This window comes from Camelus ferus, chromosome 22 (genome assembly GCF_009834535.1).
Source record: "Camelus ferus isolate YT-003-E chromosome 22, BCGSAC_Cfer_1.0, whole genome shotgun sequence".
In the NCBI taxonomy this organism is placed as follows: domain Eukaryota; kingdom Metazoa; phylum Chordata; class Mammalia; order Artiodactyla; family Camelidae; genus Camelus; species Camelus ferus.
In genome coordinates, this window is record NC_045717.1 from 22,614,395 (window position 1) to 22,634,157 (window position 19,763).

General features: G+C 49.0%; 1 protein-coding gene across 3 annotated transcripts in view; it reads left to right on the top strand.

Moving 5' to 3' along the window:
• INSR (insulin receptor) overlaps positions 1 to 19,763 on the top strand; it is a 114,491-nt gene that overhangs the window by 68,882 nt on the left and 25,846 nt on the right. For all 3 annotated transcript variants that reach the window (XM_032466238.1, XM_032466237.1, XM_032466239.1), the window contains exons 3-11: positions 328 to 649; positions 6,120 to 6,268; positions 6,922 to 7,066; positions 9,087 to 9,301; positions 10,280 to 10,406; positions 11,301 to 11,551; positions 12,669 to 12,836; positions 17,230 to 17,431; positions 19,099 to 19,134. In XM_032466238.1, the coding sequence (XP_032322129.1) occupies positions 328 to 649; positions 6,120 to 6,268; positions 6,922 to 7,066; positions 9,087 to 9,301; positions 10,280 to 10,406; positions 11,301 to 11,551; positions 12,669 to 12,836; positions 17,230 to 17,431; positions 19,099 to 19,134 (1,615 nt within the window). The remainder of the gene's footprint in view (positions 1 to 327; positions 650 to 6,119; positions 6,269 to 6,921; positions 7,067 to 9,086; positions 9,302 to 10,279; positions 10,407 to 11,300; positions 11,552 to 12,668; positions 12,837 to 17,229; positions 17,432 to 19,098; positions 19,135 to 19,763) is intronic.

The window sequence follows — 19,763 nt, forward strand, 5'->3', positions numbered from 1 at the left end:
TAGGTGGGTGGCTTGACAGGGACCATGGGGGGCAGTATTTACAGCATGGAAATTAGCAAATGCTATAAAGCGGAGCCTCTCTGCCCTCCGCCCGCCCTGTCCCCTCCCTCTCCCCCTCCCTGAAGAGGCTGTTAAACATTTACGAGCCCATCGCTGGTTTGGGGGCTGAAGTGAGTGAATAGCGGTGCCTGGCGGGTAGCAAATGCTGTAGAAGCGAGCTGTTACTGTTACTATTTTCTTTGGCTTGCACTCCCTCATTCAGGATTGCTGCCGTGAAGACAGGATTTGGGCAAAGCCGTTGACCAGCTGTTTTCTTTTTCTCTCCAGTTTGTCCGACCATCTGCAAGTCGCACGGCTGCACCGCGGAGGGCCTCTGCTGCCACAGCGAGTGCTTGGGTAACTGCTCCGAGCCCGACGACCCCACCAAGTGCGTGGCCTGCCGCAACTTCTACCTGGACGGCCGCTGCGTGGAGACCTGCCCGCCCCCCTACTACCACTTCCAAGACTGGCGCTGCGTGAACTTCAGCTTCTGCCAGGATCTGCACAACAAATGCAAGAACTCTCGGAGGCAGGGCTGCCACCAGTACGTCATTCACAATAACAAGTGCATCCCCGAGTGTCCCTCTGGGTACACGATGAATTCCAGCAAGTGAGTCCTGGGTGTGGGTTCTGGGCGGGGGGTGGGCGGGTAGCAAAGAGGGAAAAAAAGCATGGAGTTGGAGTTGGTGTTGGTTGTGCCGCCTGTTAAAACTGTGTGAAAACCTTGAGTTCATTGGCCATGAGCGAGGGAGCCACTGATGGCGAGGGATCTGCTCGAGCCTCTTAGAAACCATGTATGACTCCTGGCTGGTTTTTTGTTTGTTTGTTTGTTTGTTTTGTTTTATTTATTTTTTGCCGGGAATAAATTAGCTTTATTTATTTATTTAACGGACGTACTGGGAATTGAACCCAGGACCTCATGCATGCTAAGCATGTGCTCTGCCAACTGAGCTAGACCCTCCCCTAGTGCCTCCTGTTTTTGTGCTAGCCTTTGGAGCAGGACTCTACCAACGTTTTCTTGCAAGGGGCCAGAGAGTAAATATTTTTGGCATCTTGCATACCTATTAAAATTTTTTTTGTTTTAAATTGAAGTTTAGTTGATTTATAATGTTGTGTTAATTTCTAGTGGTACAGCATAAGGATTCAGTTATATATATATATATATATATACTTTTCATTATCTTTTTCATATTCTTTTTCCTTAGAGGTTATTAAAAGATATTGAATATAATTCCCTGTGCTGTACAGTAGGACCTTGTTGTTTATCTACTTTATATATAGTAGTTTGTATCTGCGAATCCCAAACTCCGGCTTTATCCCTGCCCTCCTCTGTCCCATATGGTAACCATAAATTTATTTTCTATGTTCATGAGTCTGTTTCTGTTTTGCAAATAAGTTCATTTGTATCTTTTTTTTTAGATTCCACATGTAAGTGATAATGATATTTGTCTTTCTCTGACTTACTTTTCTTAGTATGATCATCTCAAGATCCACCCACGTTGCTGTAAATGGCATTATTTCATTCTTTTTCATGGCTGAGTAGTATTCCATGGTATATATCTCCCACATCATCTTTATCCAGTCATCTGCTGCATACTATTTTTAAAGCTCTCTGTGCTTAGCACTGGGACTAGAACTCCTTGGCTTCATATATAGTCCTTTACACAGATGGGCCTGTCCCCTCTTGTGTAGCTGCCTGACTCTCACAGCAAGATCAGAGCTCAGATTTTTTAAAATGTTTTCTCTAAGCTGGAGCTGGATGGTGTGCGGAGGTTAGCCTGGAGTACGAGCAGGAACAGACTCACTTCTAGATTATTCTCAAGGCTTTATTGTATTTTGAAGGACAGTACCGTCAAACCATTTCCTACTATTTGGGTAAGAAATAGCAGGGTTTTCTCTCCCCTGGGGGTGAGTCAGATTTCCTACTCATATCTGAGACTTTTTGTTCAGGCTGTTAGCTTCTCAGATGAGCTATTTCGGTGTCTCGGGGCTGTAACCAAGTTTAAAAAATCTGTTTCCTGGTTTTTGTGTTGAGGGTTTGAAAAACACCCCCCCCACACACACACAACACAAAAACAAATCAGAAACAGACGCATGTTGAGGGGCCTTGAGCTGACCTGCTTACGTAAAAAATCTTCCTCTTCAGACTTGAAAATTAGCCAAGTGAGAGTGTTCTGGTGGGAAATTTTATTTCCCTGGGTGGGGAGGGTGGGAAGGAAAACAATATTTCGGTTCTTATGAGCCTCTTTGGAGTGTTTGTGAAACCTGCAAGTACAATATGTTTTGTTTTATACGTTTTTGATAAAACCTATCGAGTGGCTTTGTTGACCAAAAATAGGCTTCTATAAATCACCTGTGTGCCAGACAGAGCTGTTTTTTCTTTTTTGGGTCAGTTTATCAGTAAGGTTGGGAAAATGACCATATTCCTTTTGATTTATTTCTGTTTTTTTTTCCACGTTGAAATAAAGCATGGGTATTAACATCCTGTGAGATGTTTGTCTAAAAGACATTGGCTTTAAATGAAAGTTGTTCTTTTTTTTTTTTTTTCTGATCATCACTAAGACCTGAAAAATAAAGCAACCTCCTTTGATGCTCTTGCTGATGGCAGGGGCCCCGGGATTGAAGCCCCAGGAAACTGACAGCTCATCCTTTAATGCTTCGGACCTTTACTGAGTTAATGAGGGGAAAGTGAGGGATATTAATTATGAGCCATCATGGCAGTATTTTCCTTTGTAGGCTAAAAAAAATTCTTTTTCTCCTTTGGAAGCTTTCTGTGTGTGTGTGAAAGACTTTAGGACTGTCATGTTTTCTAATGTGGTTTGATATCAAATAGGGCCAGATATGTTTTCCTCCATTCTTGTGGCTTATCTGGGAAATAGTTCTTGGTGTTTTTAGACCAGAGGTCTGGGAAACCACGTGGGTTCATGAAGAGACCTTGCCAACTGTGGTCGCTCTGAGGTTCCTGGTGGGGCGCTCTGTAGTGAGATGAGGACGACTTGATATTTGGGGTGCATGTTAAGTATGCAGTAGGTGTGGGGCATCCCTGTCCCCTCTCCCTAGAATGCTCTGTCCCTTGATCTTTACATGGCTTCTTCTTGTCATCCAGGTCACAGCTTTAAAAAGTCACTTTGTTTGAGAATCCTTCCTTGTGTGACCACACTGTCTGTATTAGCCATCCAACTACTCTTTGCCATACCACTCCATTTTAACTCTTTTCATGGCATCTACCACTAGCTGATCTTTTAATTGTCAATTTATTAATTTTCTCCAACTAGACCACACACTTCTCAAGTGTATCAGCTAGCTCTTGCTGTGTAACAAACCACATCAATGCTTGGTGACTTAAGATGATGCTCACTTATGATTTCTAATGACTTTATGGGTTGACTGGCAGTTTGTCTGGCTTGGGGTGGATCAGCTCTGATTAGCTGGTACAGGCTAGCCTCTCATAGCCTGGATGGGCAGCTGGGGCCTCTCTCCATGTGTAGCCAGGAAGGGCATGCTTCAAGGTGCAAGTCCTTTTTAAGCCTCTGCTGTATCACATTTGCTCGTGTACCATTGGCCAAAGCAATTCATATGGCCAAGTCCAAGTTCAGTGGATGAGGAAGCGGACTCCACCTGTCAGTGGGAAGGGCTGAAAAGAAGCCGTTTCCCACAGGGAAAGCAGGTTGTTTGTCCACTCCTGTGTGCCTGCAGTTTAGAATGGGCACTGGCAAAGGGCCGGATAGTAAATATTTCCAGCTCTGAGGGCCATATGGTCTCTGTTGCAGCTCCTCTACTCTGGCCATATAGCATGAGAGCAGCCATAGATGATACACAAACCAGGGGGTGTGGCTGTGTTCCAATATAATACTGTTTAGAACAACAGGTGGCCAGCTGGCAGTGGCCCACGGGCCATAGTTTGCTTATCCCTGGCTTAGAGTGTCACCTATCCCATGATAAGGGCTCAGGGAATATTTGTAGAACCAACAAAAGAACCCAAACATTTGGTCAGTCTTCCGCTTCCACCCCAGCTGTTCTGACACCAGCTGGGTGTACTACAGTAGACTTCGACATCAGCCACCTGGAGTGAGCGTCAGCGCCACGAGGGAAAGGCTTGGTCCTCTACCAGGCCGGCTTTATATCAGATACCAGCCACGCTTTGTTGGGGGGGGGGCGGTTCTCAGGCCACCCACACTTCTGATCAGCTGGCTACAACTTTGGGGGCTCCCACAAACCCTCTGGGTTCAGTAATTTGTTAGAACAACACTCAGAGCTTAAAAAAGGGGGGGGGGGCTATCCTCTTTCAGTCCCGAGCAGAGAGAAACACCTCTGGGTCTGCTTTTGTTAGGGTCCAAGGGTGGGATGTCGAGGGCTGTATGGGTTCACTTGATGGTCAATTTAAAGCTTAACAGCAGGAGTTGGGCACAGGGAAGGAGAAGCTTGGTCATTATCTAGGTTCCCCAGGGTTTCTGAAGAAGGATGGGGGCAACCTCGTTCCTTATCTGGTTGTTTTGCTAGTGGCTGTGTCACAGAGCTGGTGAGACATTTATTCAAGACAGATGTCTTTTGAAATAAGATGGCCTCAGCAGTCAAAGAGCGGCATATGAGGCACTTATACCTTTATTATTAAGGATGCTCGTAGTGAGGGCTGGGAGAATTCCAGAGACAGGGCTTCCATGCCCTCGTGGGATCAGAAACATTGCCCTTCCAGTACGTCAGTGTGTTCACTGGCCAGAAAACTGAACTCGGCTGGTGTCCAGAGTTTTCACTGGGGTCTTATTACGTTGGTGTGATTGACTAAATCACTGGCCACAGGTTTGGACTCCATTCCCAGCCCCTCTTCTCTCTCTGGAGGTCAAGTACTTGGTCTTTCTGGTAACCAACCCCCATCCTGAAGTGAGTAGGGACCGCCACTCCTCATTAACACAACTAAGATGCTCCTATTACTCAGGAAATTCCAAGGGCTCTTTGAAGCTCTGTGCCAGGACTCAGGACAAAGACCAGATGTGTTCTTTACTATACCAGCATCACAAAGCTAAGAATATGCAGGAGCATGGACACGACAGTAGTGACAGTTCCATAGTAAAAAGTGATGTCCTCGCAAGGGACTAATGGTGTTTGCTTTCTATGTGCCAAGTGCTTCAGGTGGTATGTGTTACCTCGTCCTCATCACCCGCCTGTGAGGCAGGCTCTGTTATTGACTCCATTTTACCGATGAGGCCACAGACCTGGAGGATGTAACAGCTGGGAATCTTGAGGTTTCATGCGACAGAAGCCCAACTCAAACTGGCTTAAGCAAGATTAAATGAGTCTACTGGTGACTGAAACCAAAACGTTCAGGGAACGGCTTCAGGTTCAGCTGTATCCAGGAGCTCAAGGGATGTACCTGATCACTTGCATTCCGCTCTTGGCTCTATTTCTCTCCCTGCTGGTTTTGTTCTCAGACAGCCTCTTCCTCGCCCCTTGCCCCGTGCTAGCAATATAGCAATACCCTCTTAAATACTCCAGAAGGAAGACAGTTTCTCTTTCCGGGAAGTTCATGTCAAACCCCACATAGCACAGCCAATGTCCCATCATCCTGCAGTAGCAGCCTGAGTTCTGCTAGTTGGGGTAACAGCATCAGCTTTGCCACGTCCACATAGCGGCAAAGCTCTGTATGATTCCCATCACCATGATAACGCCACGAGTCCCGCTGGCTTTGTGGTAAAAGCGTGAGTCCTTCGACTTCAGAGTAGTGCTGTAGGACTTGCCGGCACAGAGAGATGCCTGAAGCGGCTTGCCCCTCCTTCCCCAGGGGCTATGTTTGGAGACAGTTTTGGCTGTCGTGCCGTGCTGGGGGTGCTGCTGGCTTGGAGTGGATGGAGCCCAGGACTGCTGCGTAACACCCTTAAATGCTCAGGACAGTCCCCCACAGTGGAGACTTCTCCTGCCCCAAATATCAGCAGCGCTATCGATGGTCAAAGCACCCTGCCTTAGGGTGACAGTGGAGGTCCCGTCACCTGGGACCATGTGCAGCCTGCCGTGCGTGTGTGCGCGTGTGCGTATGTGTGCGTGTGTTCCTGTGTACCCTGACTTCTCTCTCCCCACTCTTTCTGCAGCTTGATGTGCACTCCATGCCTGGGCCCCTGTCCCAAGGTCTGCCACCTCCTGGAAGGCGAGAAGACCATCGACTCAGTGACGTCCGCCCAGGAGCTCCGAGGCTGCACCATTGTCAACGGGAGCTTAATCATCAACATTCGAGGGGGCAGTGAGTGCCCTGGGGGGGTGGCAGGGGCGCTGGCTGCGGGGACCCACTCTCCCTGTGAGCACAGAAAGCAAACAGCCCAGATGCCCCTCAGCGGAGGCACGCAAGGAGTTCCAAGTCTGAAGTTCACAGCTCAGTCCTGCCCTCCCCCCTGAGATTCTGAATTTCCAAGCTGTGTGTTGGGGTGGCAGGAATTTATATTTTTAACAAGCAGGCAACATGCAGGTCTGGGGACTGTGTTTCTAGAAACTCTGTCACAGGCAGAAAGGCGTTCCTTTGCTTGTTCATCCAGCTAACATTTACTGAATACTCACCATGAACGAGGCGAAGTCCGCACGTGGTGGGTCTTGCAAATAAACAAATGCACGTATAATGTAAACCCAGGCGGTGGTCCACGCTACGAAGGGCACCAGAGTGGGCTGACGGAGGGGGTGAGGGTCGGCCACCTTTTCTTATGAAGGGACTATAACAGATACCTTCAGCTTTGTGGGCAGCACGGTCTTTGCTGTAACTGCTCACCTGTGCCTTGCAGGTGTGCTTCGAGCAGGGTGCGTCAGAGTCATCCTCAGCCTGTGGGTTAAGTCTTCACCAAGGGGAATTACAGGAAGGTTAATGTATCTCAGCAGAAACCCACCGATATCCTCTCCTTTCCTTAGACAATCTGGCAGCTGAGCTGGAGGCCAACCTTGGACTCATTGAAGAAATTTCAGGGTACCTGAAAATCCGCCGGTCCTACGCCCTCGTGTCACTTTCCTTCTTCCGGAAGTTACGTCTGATTCGAGGAGAGACCTTGGAGATTGGGTATGTGAGCCTGACTTTGTCACTGTGGCCCAGTCGCTCAGCAGGAAGTTCATGAGTTAGAAAAAACTTAGGGGTTTCCATCGATGGACGAATGGATGAAGAAGGTGTGGTCTATATATACACTGGAATATTATTTAGCCATAAAAAGAAGGACATCTTGCTATTTGCAGTGCCATGGACGGACCTTGAGGGCATGAGACTAAGTGAAACAAGTCTGACAGAACAGATTGTTGGCGCCAGGGGCTGACGGGTGGGGGAAATGGGTGAAGGGATTCCAGAGGTACAAACTTCCACTGGTGAGATGAGTAAATTCTGGGGCTGGAATGTACAGCACGGTGACTGTAGTTAACAATACTGCGTTATATGTTTGAAACTTGCTAAGAGAATAAATCTTAAAAGTTCTCATCACAAGAAACAATTTTTTAAAAACTATATGAGACGGTGGAGGTTAACTCAACTTATTAAGGCAATCATTTCACAATATATGTGTATTGACAAATACAACGTTATATGTCAATAATATCTCAGTAAAATTGGAGGAAAAAGAAAACCCGAGTTTTTTTTTAATGAGATAATCGACATATAACATTATATTAGTTTCAGGTGAACAGCATCGTGATTCACTATTTTGTCTATATTGCAGGATGATCACCACAATAAGTCTAGTTCACATCCGTCACCACACATAGTTACATTTTTATTTTTCCTTGTGATGACAGCTTTTATGATCTACTCTCTCAGCAATTTTCAAATACACAGTATGGTATTATTAACTATAGTCACCACGCTGTAACTTAGGGGCTTTTAAAAACAAAACAAACAAACAAACAAACAAAACATCCACTAGGAGAAAGTGTCTGGAAAAGTCCTGAGAGGAAGGAATGAGGGTAAGAACACATCTAAAGATCCAGCCAAGGAAAACGGTACCCATTTCATAGTCTCTCTTGGGGAGCCACAGGGGGTGCGGCCCAGACTTTGCGCCCGAGCAGCAAGGGCGGCTGGGAGAGCGACTGTTTACCTCTTCCAGTCTGTGCAGTGGAGGAAAGCAAGGGAAGAGGCGGCTGTGAACGGCTTTTGAGAAGCCAACCCACTGAACTATTCAGACTCCATTCTTGAATCACTGGCTCATGTTGATTCTTGAAGCTCAGCCCTTTCATTTGGACTGTTCCTGTGATCTCCTAGCCGGTCCTAGCACGAGACCTGTGCCATCCGACAGGAATATGATGCAAGTCACATGTGAGACTATGTCCTGGCAGCCACATGGTAAAAACTTTAAAAGAAATAAGTGAAATGAATTTTAATAATGCATTTTACTCAACCCATTACATCTAAAATGTCATTTGGACATGGACTCGATATAAAAAATACATATAAAGATCTTTTACATTCTGTTTTTGCATGCAAAGCCTTTGAGATCTGTGTTTTTCACTTACAGTGCAGTTCAGAAGGGCTGCATTTCAGGTGCTCAGCAGCCAGGCGTGGCTTCTGTGTCTTCTGTCCCCCATGTGCTGGTGGCCCACTAATAGTTCCAAGGCACAGGTCTGATTGAGTTACTGAGTTGTCATAAAACCTTCAGTGGTCCCCTTCTGCCTGCCAAGGAAGGCCGTGTGTTCTGGGTCTCGGTCTGGCGTGCAGGGCCCTAGAGGGCTTGGCCCACTGCAGCTCTCCAGCTTTGCCTGTCACCTGTCGGCCAGAGCAGGCGCCTTTGCTCTCCCCTGGTCCCAGCTCGGATGCCTCCGTGTCTTTAATCTTTCCCCTTTGCAAAGCCCATGTCTCAGTCCATCACAGTCTTACCCTCCTCCCCGACAAGACTTAGCTCAGACACCTTCCCGGCCATGAAGACCTCCCCAGCTTCCCCCGTCCCTCCTGCCTTCCATTCACCATGGGAGCGAGTAGGTGTCAGGCACGTGGTCAGGACTGAGGACGCAGCCCTGAGCGAGATCAGCTCCAGCTGCGGCCCCGCCGATTGGAGTTGGAGACGCCAAGCTGGCTGATTAGGCGTGTCTGTGTGTCCCCGCAGGAACTACTCCTTCTACGCCTTGGACAACCAGAACCTAAGGCAGCTGTGGGACTGGAGCAAACACAACCTCACCATCACGCAGGGGAAACTGTTCTTCCACTATAACCCCAAGCTCTGCTTGTCAGAAATTCACAAGATGGAGGAAGTTTCAGGAACCAAGGGGCGCCAGGAGAGAAACGACATTGCCCTGAAGACCAATGGGGACCAGGCGTCCTGTAAGTGGTGATGCTGTGCTCTTTCCAGCTCATGGACTAGATGATGTGGCTGCCCCCCACCCCCCACCACACTGGTCCCCAGGGGAAGTGCACTTCCACACAACGAACTAGTACAACTGTGTGTGTGATAGGCTCTCTGACACTGAGGACAGGTGTTGTACATCTTACCTCTTTGCCAAAAACCAAAACCCAGTGCCTGATACTGGAAGATGCCACATAAGCGTTGAATGAATGAATGAATGACACCTCCCTTAAATGTGGCCTTGGCTCAAATGTGACAGCACATTCTGCAGTTGCCACAGCCAGACATCGTCAGCTGACTGCAGTCCTCTCATGCAGGACGCTCACAGGTTTTCTCCTGAGGGGATATCTGAGCGCTGAGGTGCCAGGGCTTCCATGCAGTCAGTTCCTTAGAATGTGGTCCAAGGGAATTCGGGGGACGGAGGGAGAGACAGCAATTAGGGTGGAACTTAAGAGAGGGCTTGCCTTCGGGCAGAGGGAACTACTCTCTCCAAGGCATCATCTTTCCAAAGAACTTTCCCTCCAAAGTATAATGACCTCCACACTCTCTAAACCCACTTGGCATGTGTCCATTTGCCCTGCAGTTACGACTTCTCGTATGTCAGGCATGGAAGTCGCATATGCAAGACAAACTGTGTCAGGACAAACGTTATTCTCCAAAGCCTCCTTTCCCAGTAACTACTGGCCCTTGGTCTTCATGTCGGTGCTGACCGCTGCTACTCCTCTGAGCCTCTGGCCAAGTGACTGGCTTGCAGCTGGAACCACCGTCCATGTCCCAGTCTTCCCTCTGAACCCGGGGGAGGCACGTGGGGATGAGGCCTGTCGAGGGAACATCAGACTGACAGCCTCCTTCTCACGGACGCTCTTGGGAGTATAGGGTCCCCAACTTCGGGCTGAAACAAATTATTTAATTCTGATACTGAGTTCTTTTGTTTTTGTTTTTTTTTACCTTCCCAGGTGAAAATGAATTACTTAAATTCTCTTACATTCGGACATCTCATGACAAGATCTTGCTGAAATGGGAGCCCTATTGGCCCCCTGACTTCCGAGATCTCTTGGGGTTCATGCTTTTCTACAAAGAGGCGTAAGTAGAAAGTGGAAGAGGCGTGCTGGTCGCTTCTGGGCTCAGACGGCCCCGCTGGAGGTTCCTCTCTGTCGCCTTCGTACTCGGGGAGAAACACCACAGGCTCCTCTGTCGGGTCTCACCGGCGGATGGGGTGTGCCATCAGGAACGTTGCCCTTTGCCAAGAGCCAGAAAACTGAAGCAGACGGGTTTCTTTTGGAAGTCCAGATGGGGCAGTTTCCTATAGCGAGATTCCATTTAGTTTCCTAAATGCACCTCTCACCAGGCATCTTCCACAAAAAGTTGCTCTGTCTACTTAGCAGATTTTTTAAAAAGTTTATTTTTTTCAACATTCAAAAAAGTCGTGGTAAAACATACGCAACGTAAAACTTAGCGTGTTGACTAGGTTTAAGGGTACAGCTTGGTGGCGTTAAATACGTTCACGGTGTTGTGCAGCCATCACGGCCGTCCACCTCCAGAATTTATTCGTCACCCCACACGGAAACTCGGTCCCCGTTCAGTAACAGCCCGTCGTTTTGAGTTTTGACTGTGCTGAAATTTTAAAGGAAGATAATGGGAGTGGTGAGAGTGAAGAGGCATGATTGTTCCATCTCTCAAGATTGACCAGGTGCCAGGCTGTGTGCCGAGAAGTCACACGCGTCCTCTCGTGTCATCTTACCTATAAGTCAGGCAGTTGGTATCACCATCATCATTCTTCTTGTTGGGAAACTGAGACACGAGGGATGTGGTCCCTTTCTCTTTGGCCGTTCCTGTGTGCTCTTCCCTTGTGGCACAAGACCGTTGGCGAACAGGACGCACCCCTACCCGATGTAACTTCCCCTGGCCACATCTCTTTGGTCTTCAGGGCTGTAATTAAGAAACGGTAACCGCCTTTTCCTGTTCTTGTCTTGAAAGCCCTTATCAGAACGTGACAGAGTTCGATGGACAGGATGCGTGCGGCTCCAACAGCTGGACGGTGGTGGACATTGACCCGCCGATGAGGTCCAATGACCCCAAGTCACAGAACCACCCCGGGTGGCTGATGCGGGGTCTCAAGCCCTGGACCCAGTACGCCATCTTTGTCAAGACCTTGGTCACCTTTTCTGACGAACGCCGCACGTACGGGGCCAAGAGCGACATCATCTATGTCCAGACAGATGCCACTAGTAAGCGTTTCTCGTGGATGTGAACCCGTGCGTGAGTCACACGTCTTGCCTTTAACAGGCGGACGCAGTGACGTCATCTAAAATGCCCCTTGGCGTGGCTGCTGGCTTCTGAAAGAGACGGGCACCGAGGTTTATGATTTCAGAAGATGAGGCGTTAGCAGGAAGACACGAGAGGGGGACATGTGTTTCTTCCTCCCATTCTGGAAAATTGTCAAGTATTTACAAAAGAAGAAGAAAATGACACCCCTCCTCCCCCTTGCCATTTTGGTTTCACCTCTGTGCCCCTCCCCCATCTCCACTTTTTGAGGCGGGGGGGGGTGGCGCACTGGAGGATTTTATAGCAATTCAGTTATATTTCCATCAAGCGTTAAGTCCTCTCCGGCCACTGTGATAGGAGGCATTTGGCGATGTCTGGAGACATTTTTGGTTGTCATGACTGCGGAGGTGGGGCTGCTGGCATCTAGTGAGTGGAGGCCAGGGACGCTGCTCAACACCCCACAATGAACAGGACGGCCCCCATGAGAATTATCTAGCCCTGCACGTCAGTAGTGCCGGGGGTGAGAAATCCTGTCCTGTAGGATAGAGTCCAAACTTTATGCACCAGCCCCAGCTTTTTTGGTTACTGCCCTCTCATCCTGTACCCTCCAGCAACACCAAAGGATGAATAGTTTCCAGGAACTGCCATCTCCCAGGCTTTTGGATACACCGTGTCCTCTGCTTTGAGACCACACCCCCGCCCTGGCCCCATCCCTCACCGACTCCTTCCACCACCCAAAGGTGGTGCGTTTTAGGGGGATGTTAAATGGGTTGCCAGCTCAGGGACACGCTTGAGTGACATCTTAGTGCTGGAATTTGCCCTGTCATGACTGGGTTCCATTTGGGGCTAATCATAACCAGAAAATGTGAGTTTGTCTATTTCTACCATCCCCAGCACCTTTCCAGGGCCCAGAACAGAGAAAGCTTGGCATAGAGTTGGAGCGCGATGAATGTTGGTTGCATCAGTGGTTGAACACGAATGGCTATGTCATCTACAAAAGCTGTGGTTTGAATGGACTGAAATTTTGTAACCCATGCGTCCTCCTCCTCACCGTGGACCTGTTTCCTTTCCCCTGTGCAGATCCTTCCGTCCCACTGGATCCCATCTCGGTTTCTAATTCCTCATCCCAGATTATTCTGAAGTGGAAGCCTCCCTCTGACCCCAACGGCAACATCACACACTACCTGGTTTTCTGGGAGAGGCAGGCGGAAGACAGCGAGCTGTATGAATTGGATTATTGCCTCAAAGGTGAGTGCAGGCAGAGGCGCGGGAGGGGCTGGTTTTACACACTGGACCTGCTTTGTTCTCTCCCCTCCTCCCATTTCCCAGTGTGCGTACGAGTGCATGTGGGTGCACACATTCCCTCTGGTCTCCTGCGAAAACGCACACACAGGCAGACCTCAGATACATCGTGTGTTCCGTTCCAGACCCCCGCAATAAAGCGAGTCGTGTGATTTTTTTTTGTTTGTTTCCCAGTGCCTATAAAAATTATGTTTACACTATACTGAAGTGTATTAAATATGCGATAGCATTAGATCTAAAAAAAAGGGTACATACCTTAATTAAGAGTACTTTATTGCTAAAAAAAAAAGAGTACTTTATTGCTAAAAAAATTGCCAAAACAATTACAATAGTAACATCAAAGATGACTGATCACTGATCACCAAAGCAAATATAATCACAATGAAAAAGTTGGAAACATCGCCAGAATTGCTAGAACATAACGTGGAGACATGAAGGGAAAAAATGCAGTTGGAAAAATGGTGCCTATAGACTTGCTCAAGGCAGGGTTGCCGCAGATCTCTGGTTTGTGGAAAAACGCCGTATCTGCGCAGCTCAGTAAGAGGAGGTCTGCACACATTTCTAAAGATCACAGCCCGAGAACATGCTCTGAAGACTCGGGTCGGAATCAGACACTCCCTACGTCTTGGCACCACTTCCCTGTGGAACTTTCTCCTCCCCCCTTCCTCGTCCGCCTCCCCCAGTGGGAGTGTAGCTGTGTTAACCCACGCAAGGCTCCCCTGCTAAGGTGCAGACCCGCAGATGTGTGCGGCGGTGACGGACAAAGTCAGGGCGGAAGTCTGGCCCCGCATCGTAGACCCTTAAGCTTTAAGGATCGGAGACAGCAGAGGGTGATAACCGGTTCCCTCCTGTGCTTCCCATTAAACATGTACCCTCATGACAGGTTTTTTCCAGTCTTTAATCTTGTTTATTTAATGGGCTTCCATCCATCTATAGAAAAATGGAAAACTATTTGAAGCCTCAAATGAGTTTGTATAAATTAGTTTATTTTAGAACTGGGTTTTTAAAAAGCCCATCAAATCGGAGAAACAGAAGTCATTTTTTTTTCTCTTTAGTGGGTTTTGTTTGTCTGTATATATTTTCCTTTAGATTTTTTGAGTTAGCGGTATCCTCAGGCCTCGGGGCCGCGGACGAGGTGTGGGTGAGGTCGGGAACCTGAGGTCTGCTCCCGGCTCGACGACCTCTGACCCGCTGCAGGGCTTCGGGCGGTCACCCGGCTTGCCATCGGCTGCCTCCTTTTGGGGAGAAGGGGCGGGAGGCCAGATGATCTCCGGGAGAGGTCCCAGCTGTCAGAGCATGTGCTATGTGTGTGCCTGTGACCTCATCTCCCGCCTGAGCAGAGGGTTGCAAACGTGATTTATCTCCTTGGATGCTTTATATAACTCGAGAGCAAGCAAAGTCATGGTCTCAGCTGTGAGCCGTTGGCCCTGCCTTCGAGTAACCGAAACCGCCACCAGCAGCCGGGCAGGCAAAGCTTTTTTTTTTTTTTAAGAGCAACAGCTTTTATTCTGGAAGTTGAAATCTATCATTACAACATGACTATTTCAACATGGCTTTATTCGTAATGATGCCAAAGTTTATGTCATTAAAAATAAACTTAGGTACCAAGGACAGATATTGTATTATATCAGGCCCCTAGAGGAGTCGCATCCATGGAGACAGGAAGGAGCCAGTGGGGCCGTGGCTGGGGGAGGGGATGAGAGTTTCATGGGGACAGAGTTTCAGTTTGGGAAGATGAGAAAGTTCTGGAGGTAGAGGGTGGGGATGGCTGCCCAGTAACATCAGTGTGCTCAATGCCACTGCATCGTACACTTAAAAATGATTAAGATGGTAAATTTGATGTGATGTGTATTTTGCCATGGCTGAAAAAAACCAAATACACACACAAAGAAATAACCTTCCTAACACACACGAGACAAATCACTTACTAACCGCGACCAGCAGTAGCTTCCTTTCGTATCACAAGTGATTTTCCCCCCCTAACTTTATGGAGTTATGATTGACAGGTAAAATGGCAAGATGTTTAATGTGTAAACTATGATGATTTTTATACACATACACATTGTGAAGGGATTCCTCCCGTCCAGTGAATTCATGTACCCACCACATCACGTATTTACTGTTTGTTTCTTTGTTTGTTGGTGAGAACTTCTAGGTTCCACTCCCTCAGCATATGCCAACTGTACAGTGGTCTTACCAACTCTGTGTTGGCTATTGTAAAGCACACATAACATAAAACTTACCATTTTAACCATTTTTAAAATTTATTGAGTCTTTTATTGTTGTTTTGGGGGAGGGAGGTAATTAGGTTTATTTATTTAAAAAAATTTTTAATGGAGGTACTGGGGATTGAACCCAGGACCTCGCACATGCTATGCACACGCTCCACCACTGAGCTACACCCTCCCCACTCCCTGTTTTAACCAGTTTTTAGTGCACAGCTCGGTGACATTAAGCACATTCACATTGTTGTGCAACCACCCCCACCATCAACTCCAGAACTTTCTCATCTTCCCAAACTTAAACTCTGTCCCTAGTCACCATGGACTCCCCCTCCCCCTCCCACACCCCCCAGCGCTCACCTTTCTGCTTTGTCTCTATGGATGTGACTGTCTTAGATACTTCACTATATTTTATAGTCACAGCGAATCCGTAGGGGCCCCAAGCGTCGTGCAGTGGGTGCTGGGAAGAGTGACACGTGTCAGACGCTAGGCTTGTGCCTGATCAAAAGACCCCTCCTCCCCAGAAAAAAATGTCAGGAACCCCCTTTACTAGGGAAATCCTAAGGTTTTTTTTCCCATCCATAGTGCCATCAATAGCCCTTCTAACAGCTAAACCAGACGGGTTATTCCATGCCTATTAATAAACGTAAGAAGTATTTTTAAGTATTTCCAAAACTGTATAAATACTTGGGCTTCCGAGTGGGTACTCACCATCCTCAGGGAGCTACTTAGAGCTCACTGTCTGCCGGAGCCATTAAAGGAGAGAGGAAGGAATGGAATTCCCCTCGCTGAGTAGCCGCCCAGCACTGAGGGCACTGTTTTTGCCCTTAAGGAGTAGCCTGCATCCTTGAGGCTGAACCAACCGCGTGGCTGTGCTCACACGACAGGCGGCAAGCATTCCCCGGACCCGACCTCAGGGGTCAAGACATACCAGCTGTGGTCCTTGAAAAAGCAGTGTGGTATTTTTAAGAGCACTACCTTGAGAAGTTGTTCTTTTTTTTTTTCTTTCTTTCTTTTTAAAATTTCCTTTTCTGTGCCTCTTTGAAAAATTTCTTCCCCCAATTTTCTCTCATGTCCTGAGCCCACAGTTTCTCAGTCTCACCACTGTTGACATTTGGGGCAGGATAATTCTTTGTGGTGGGGGCTGTCCTGTGTAAGGTAGGATGTTGAATATCGCTGGCTGACACCCATTGGATGCCTTTCGTCCCCTTGTCTCCCCAGACAGCCCTGACAGCAAAAAATGTCCCCAGACCTTGCCCAGTGGTAGGGGGTGGGGTGTAGCGCAGAATCACTCCCCCCTCCTGCCCGCCCCCTGAGAACCACTGCCCTAATCTGACTTCTGTTTTCCTGAATGACTGTAGAGTCTTTCATTTGTGCTGCACAGTTTGACTGCTCAGTCCAACCACTGGGTCTGTAAGTCGGACCATGTGGAATTCTGCTCTGCCCTCTCCACACTTAACGTGGTTGATTGATGATTGCATCATTCATCCATTTAACTGTGACTTGGGCCCCCTGTCCTTTTCTAATCCCATCCCTCACCATTCTCTCCCTCATCCCCTTCTACCTACACTGGGTCCTTGGTGTCTTCTGATATGCCAACGAAACTCCTACCTCAGGGCCTTTGCACATGCTCTTTGCTGTCTGAATTGCTTTACACCAAGATATGTGCATGGCTCATTCTTGTACTTAATTGGAGACTGCTTAGTGGTCACTTTCTCTGAAATATTCCCCCAGCCACCCTGTGTCCTTTCACCTTGCCCTCTGATCCACGGCATATGTCTCTATTATATTTATTTTTTATTTTTGTATTCCTCCCCCGCTGCCCTGATGCAGCTCACCCATTAGAATGTAAGTTCCATGAAGGCAGGGACATGCCTGGTTTCCTTCAGCCTCTAGCCCTGTGGGGTTATGGTGTCTGACAGCTTCCCGCTGCACGTTGACAAGAACCTTCTCAGTTGACAGTGTCAGGACCCTCCAGTGAGCGATCTGATTTTTCCCAGTCGAACTTGGGAGAGCTCTGGCCCGGGTGCCCAGCCGCTCTGAGAAAGCCCCCTTCGCTCAGGGTAGGGGTGTGTGTCAGGCAGAGACCTGAGCGCACCTGCTCTGCCCTCCTCTAGGGCTGAAGCTGCCGTCCCGGACCTGGTCTCCGCCGTTTGAGTCTGAGGGCTCCCAGAAGCACAATCAGACCGAGTACGAGGAGGCTGCCGGAGAGTGCTGCTCCTGCCCGAAGACCGACTCTCAGATCCTGAAGGAGCTGGAGGAATCCTCGTTCCGGAAGACATTTGAGGATTACCTGCACAATGTGGTTTTCATCCCCAGGTCAGGGTTTGCCATTGGCTTGGGGTTGGGGAACCTTATTTAGGGACCAAGATGAAGTGGGGACACAGAGGGCGGGCAGAGTCCTTGCTGAGCCGCTTCCCGGGGTGAAGGACGAGATCTTGTGATTTCCGTAGGCTCCTGACCAGGAAGAGCACGTGACCATCAGAACAGGGGAAAAAGCTGAAAAGACTCCACACTTGCTTTCCGATGTCTCATGAACGCTTCAGCCCAGCCTCTGGCCTCAGTCTGAGTTCTGGAACCAACTCCATTAGATTACTGGTGGTTAATTATTATCTGATAGATTCTTATAGACAGTAATTAATAATCGACAGATTCAATTATTAGGTTAGATTACCGAGGAATGCCTGCCTGGCCCCGTGCTTGACTTGTTACTGTCTCAAGCACAGTGCATTCTCTTTTTAAAATCTGTGTGACCTTCTCATCCTTCCAGAACTTTCCATGGCCTCTTCAAAACCCCAGAGGCTGCTCCTATTTAAATACTTCCCTTAGTGAGTGAAGGGGCTCGCATGCTGATGTACACCTGATCTATGGAGCGAGGGTTTGTGATAAAAATGACTCCCAGTTTTCCATATGTCCTTGCCTTTTGTGCAGACACTTAGGTAGAAGGCTGTGTGGGTTTCAGGTTATCCCGCCCCTCTCGGTGCCTCAGTTGACCTACCTGTAAAGTGGAGAGCAGACGAGTCCCTGCTGTCAGGGTTATGAGTCTGCACGAGTCCTACAGGGATTCTCAGCCTTGGCACTCCTGGTATTTGGAGCCAGTTCATTCTTTGTGACGGGGACCATCTTGTGCGTTGCAGGATGTTGGGTAGCACCCCTGGCCTCTCCTCACGTGACGCCGGTAGCACCGTCTGCATCAGATGGTTTCGCGAACCTTCCCAGTAACCCACTGAAGCAGCAGCATCTCCCTGTTTTGGGTCCGAAACCTGTTTTTGTTTTTATTTTTATTATTTTTTTTAGCAGATGAGTGACTGCCCAGGTTTTCACAGTAAATGTGTGATGTGGACTCTGACCCGCCCCCTCCCTCTCCACCCTTGACCTCTTCCCTTTACAGACTTCACCAGACAGCTACCCAGAAAAGTCCGGTCCAATTGGCTGTTTCCAAAGTGGACTGAGACCCCCAGAGGTTTACACTGGGATAGAACAAGATTCTAGACGGGGTGTCTTCAGATACCTCCCATTGCGCTTGGTAGCTGCTTCCCCGGCACCATCAACACGTAACACTTCTCCTTTTCCCTCTTTCTTGCATTCTCATCCCTCACCCTGAGCTCAGAAGAGCACTGAGTGTCCCAGCCCGGGCGTTGAGGCGGTTACTGTTCCACACGTTAAAAAGCTGCCAGACCTAAGGAAGAGGCTGGGTCAGTGGTGGTGTTTAAAGGTAGTCGAGTCCGACATCCAGAGGGAACCCCAGATGGCCAGGTCTCTGGAAGGGGGGTGCGTTTTCTCTGACTGCCCCCCACCCCTCCTTGCTGTGTTCTCTGCACCTGCTGGGAAGACGTGATTCAGGTGATGGGAAACAGTGGTCCATAGGCAAGGGCAGGGCGCCCTCGGGCTGCTGGTACAGAATGTGGCTACCGGGCTGTCAGAAGCCGAGGTCTGTCTAAAGAACTTCTGTCTGTCCTCAAAAGCAGTTGGTTTTGTTTTCACAGAAAATCCTCTTCAGGCCCTGGCGCGGAGGACACCAGGTACGACTCACCTGTGGGACGTGCGGGCGGGGCGCGCGGGGCGGGAAGCATGTGGTGCGCCCTGGGGACCGCAGGGGGCTTCTGTGGCTTGATGCATGCGACGCGCCGCTGCGCCGAGGCCTGGCGCTGCACAAACCCGCACGTTAAACGCCTTCACCCGGAAATGGGACCTGGGCACGAATGTGGGGGTCGGGGGTCGGGGGTGGGGAATCTTAACTAACACACTCTGAACCAAAGCACAGAACCCAGGGAGTACTTCTGGGCACCGGCCAGATGCCACACGTGTCTCTCCGTGCAGCCACTCACTAGACATTCATTTTATCAACGCCGAGCGTGTGTGCAGACCCGTCCCCGGGACCAGAGCCTCAGCCACGTGCGGCAGGGAGTGGGCGAGGCCGAGCGGGACGGGTTTACGCCGCATGACAAGTGCCTCATGACAGACGGGAGCCCCTTAATTCCGCTGAGGACAAGGGCGCTCCTCTTTGACTCGCGTCTTCAAGAATTAAGGAGGGCTGTCCTGGAGGAGAGGCCAGGCAGAGAGAACTGGCGGAGAGCCAAGTCGGTGGGCCCAGTCCGGGGCTCCTAGGGGGAGAAACAGGCAGGGGGGACGGAAAGGCAGGCTGCGGCCA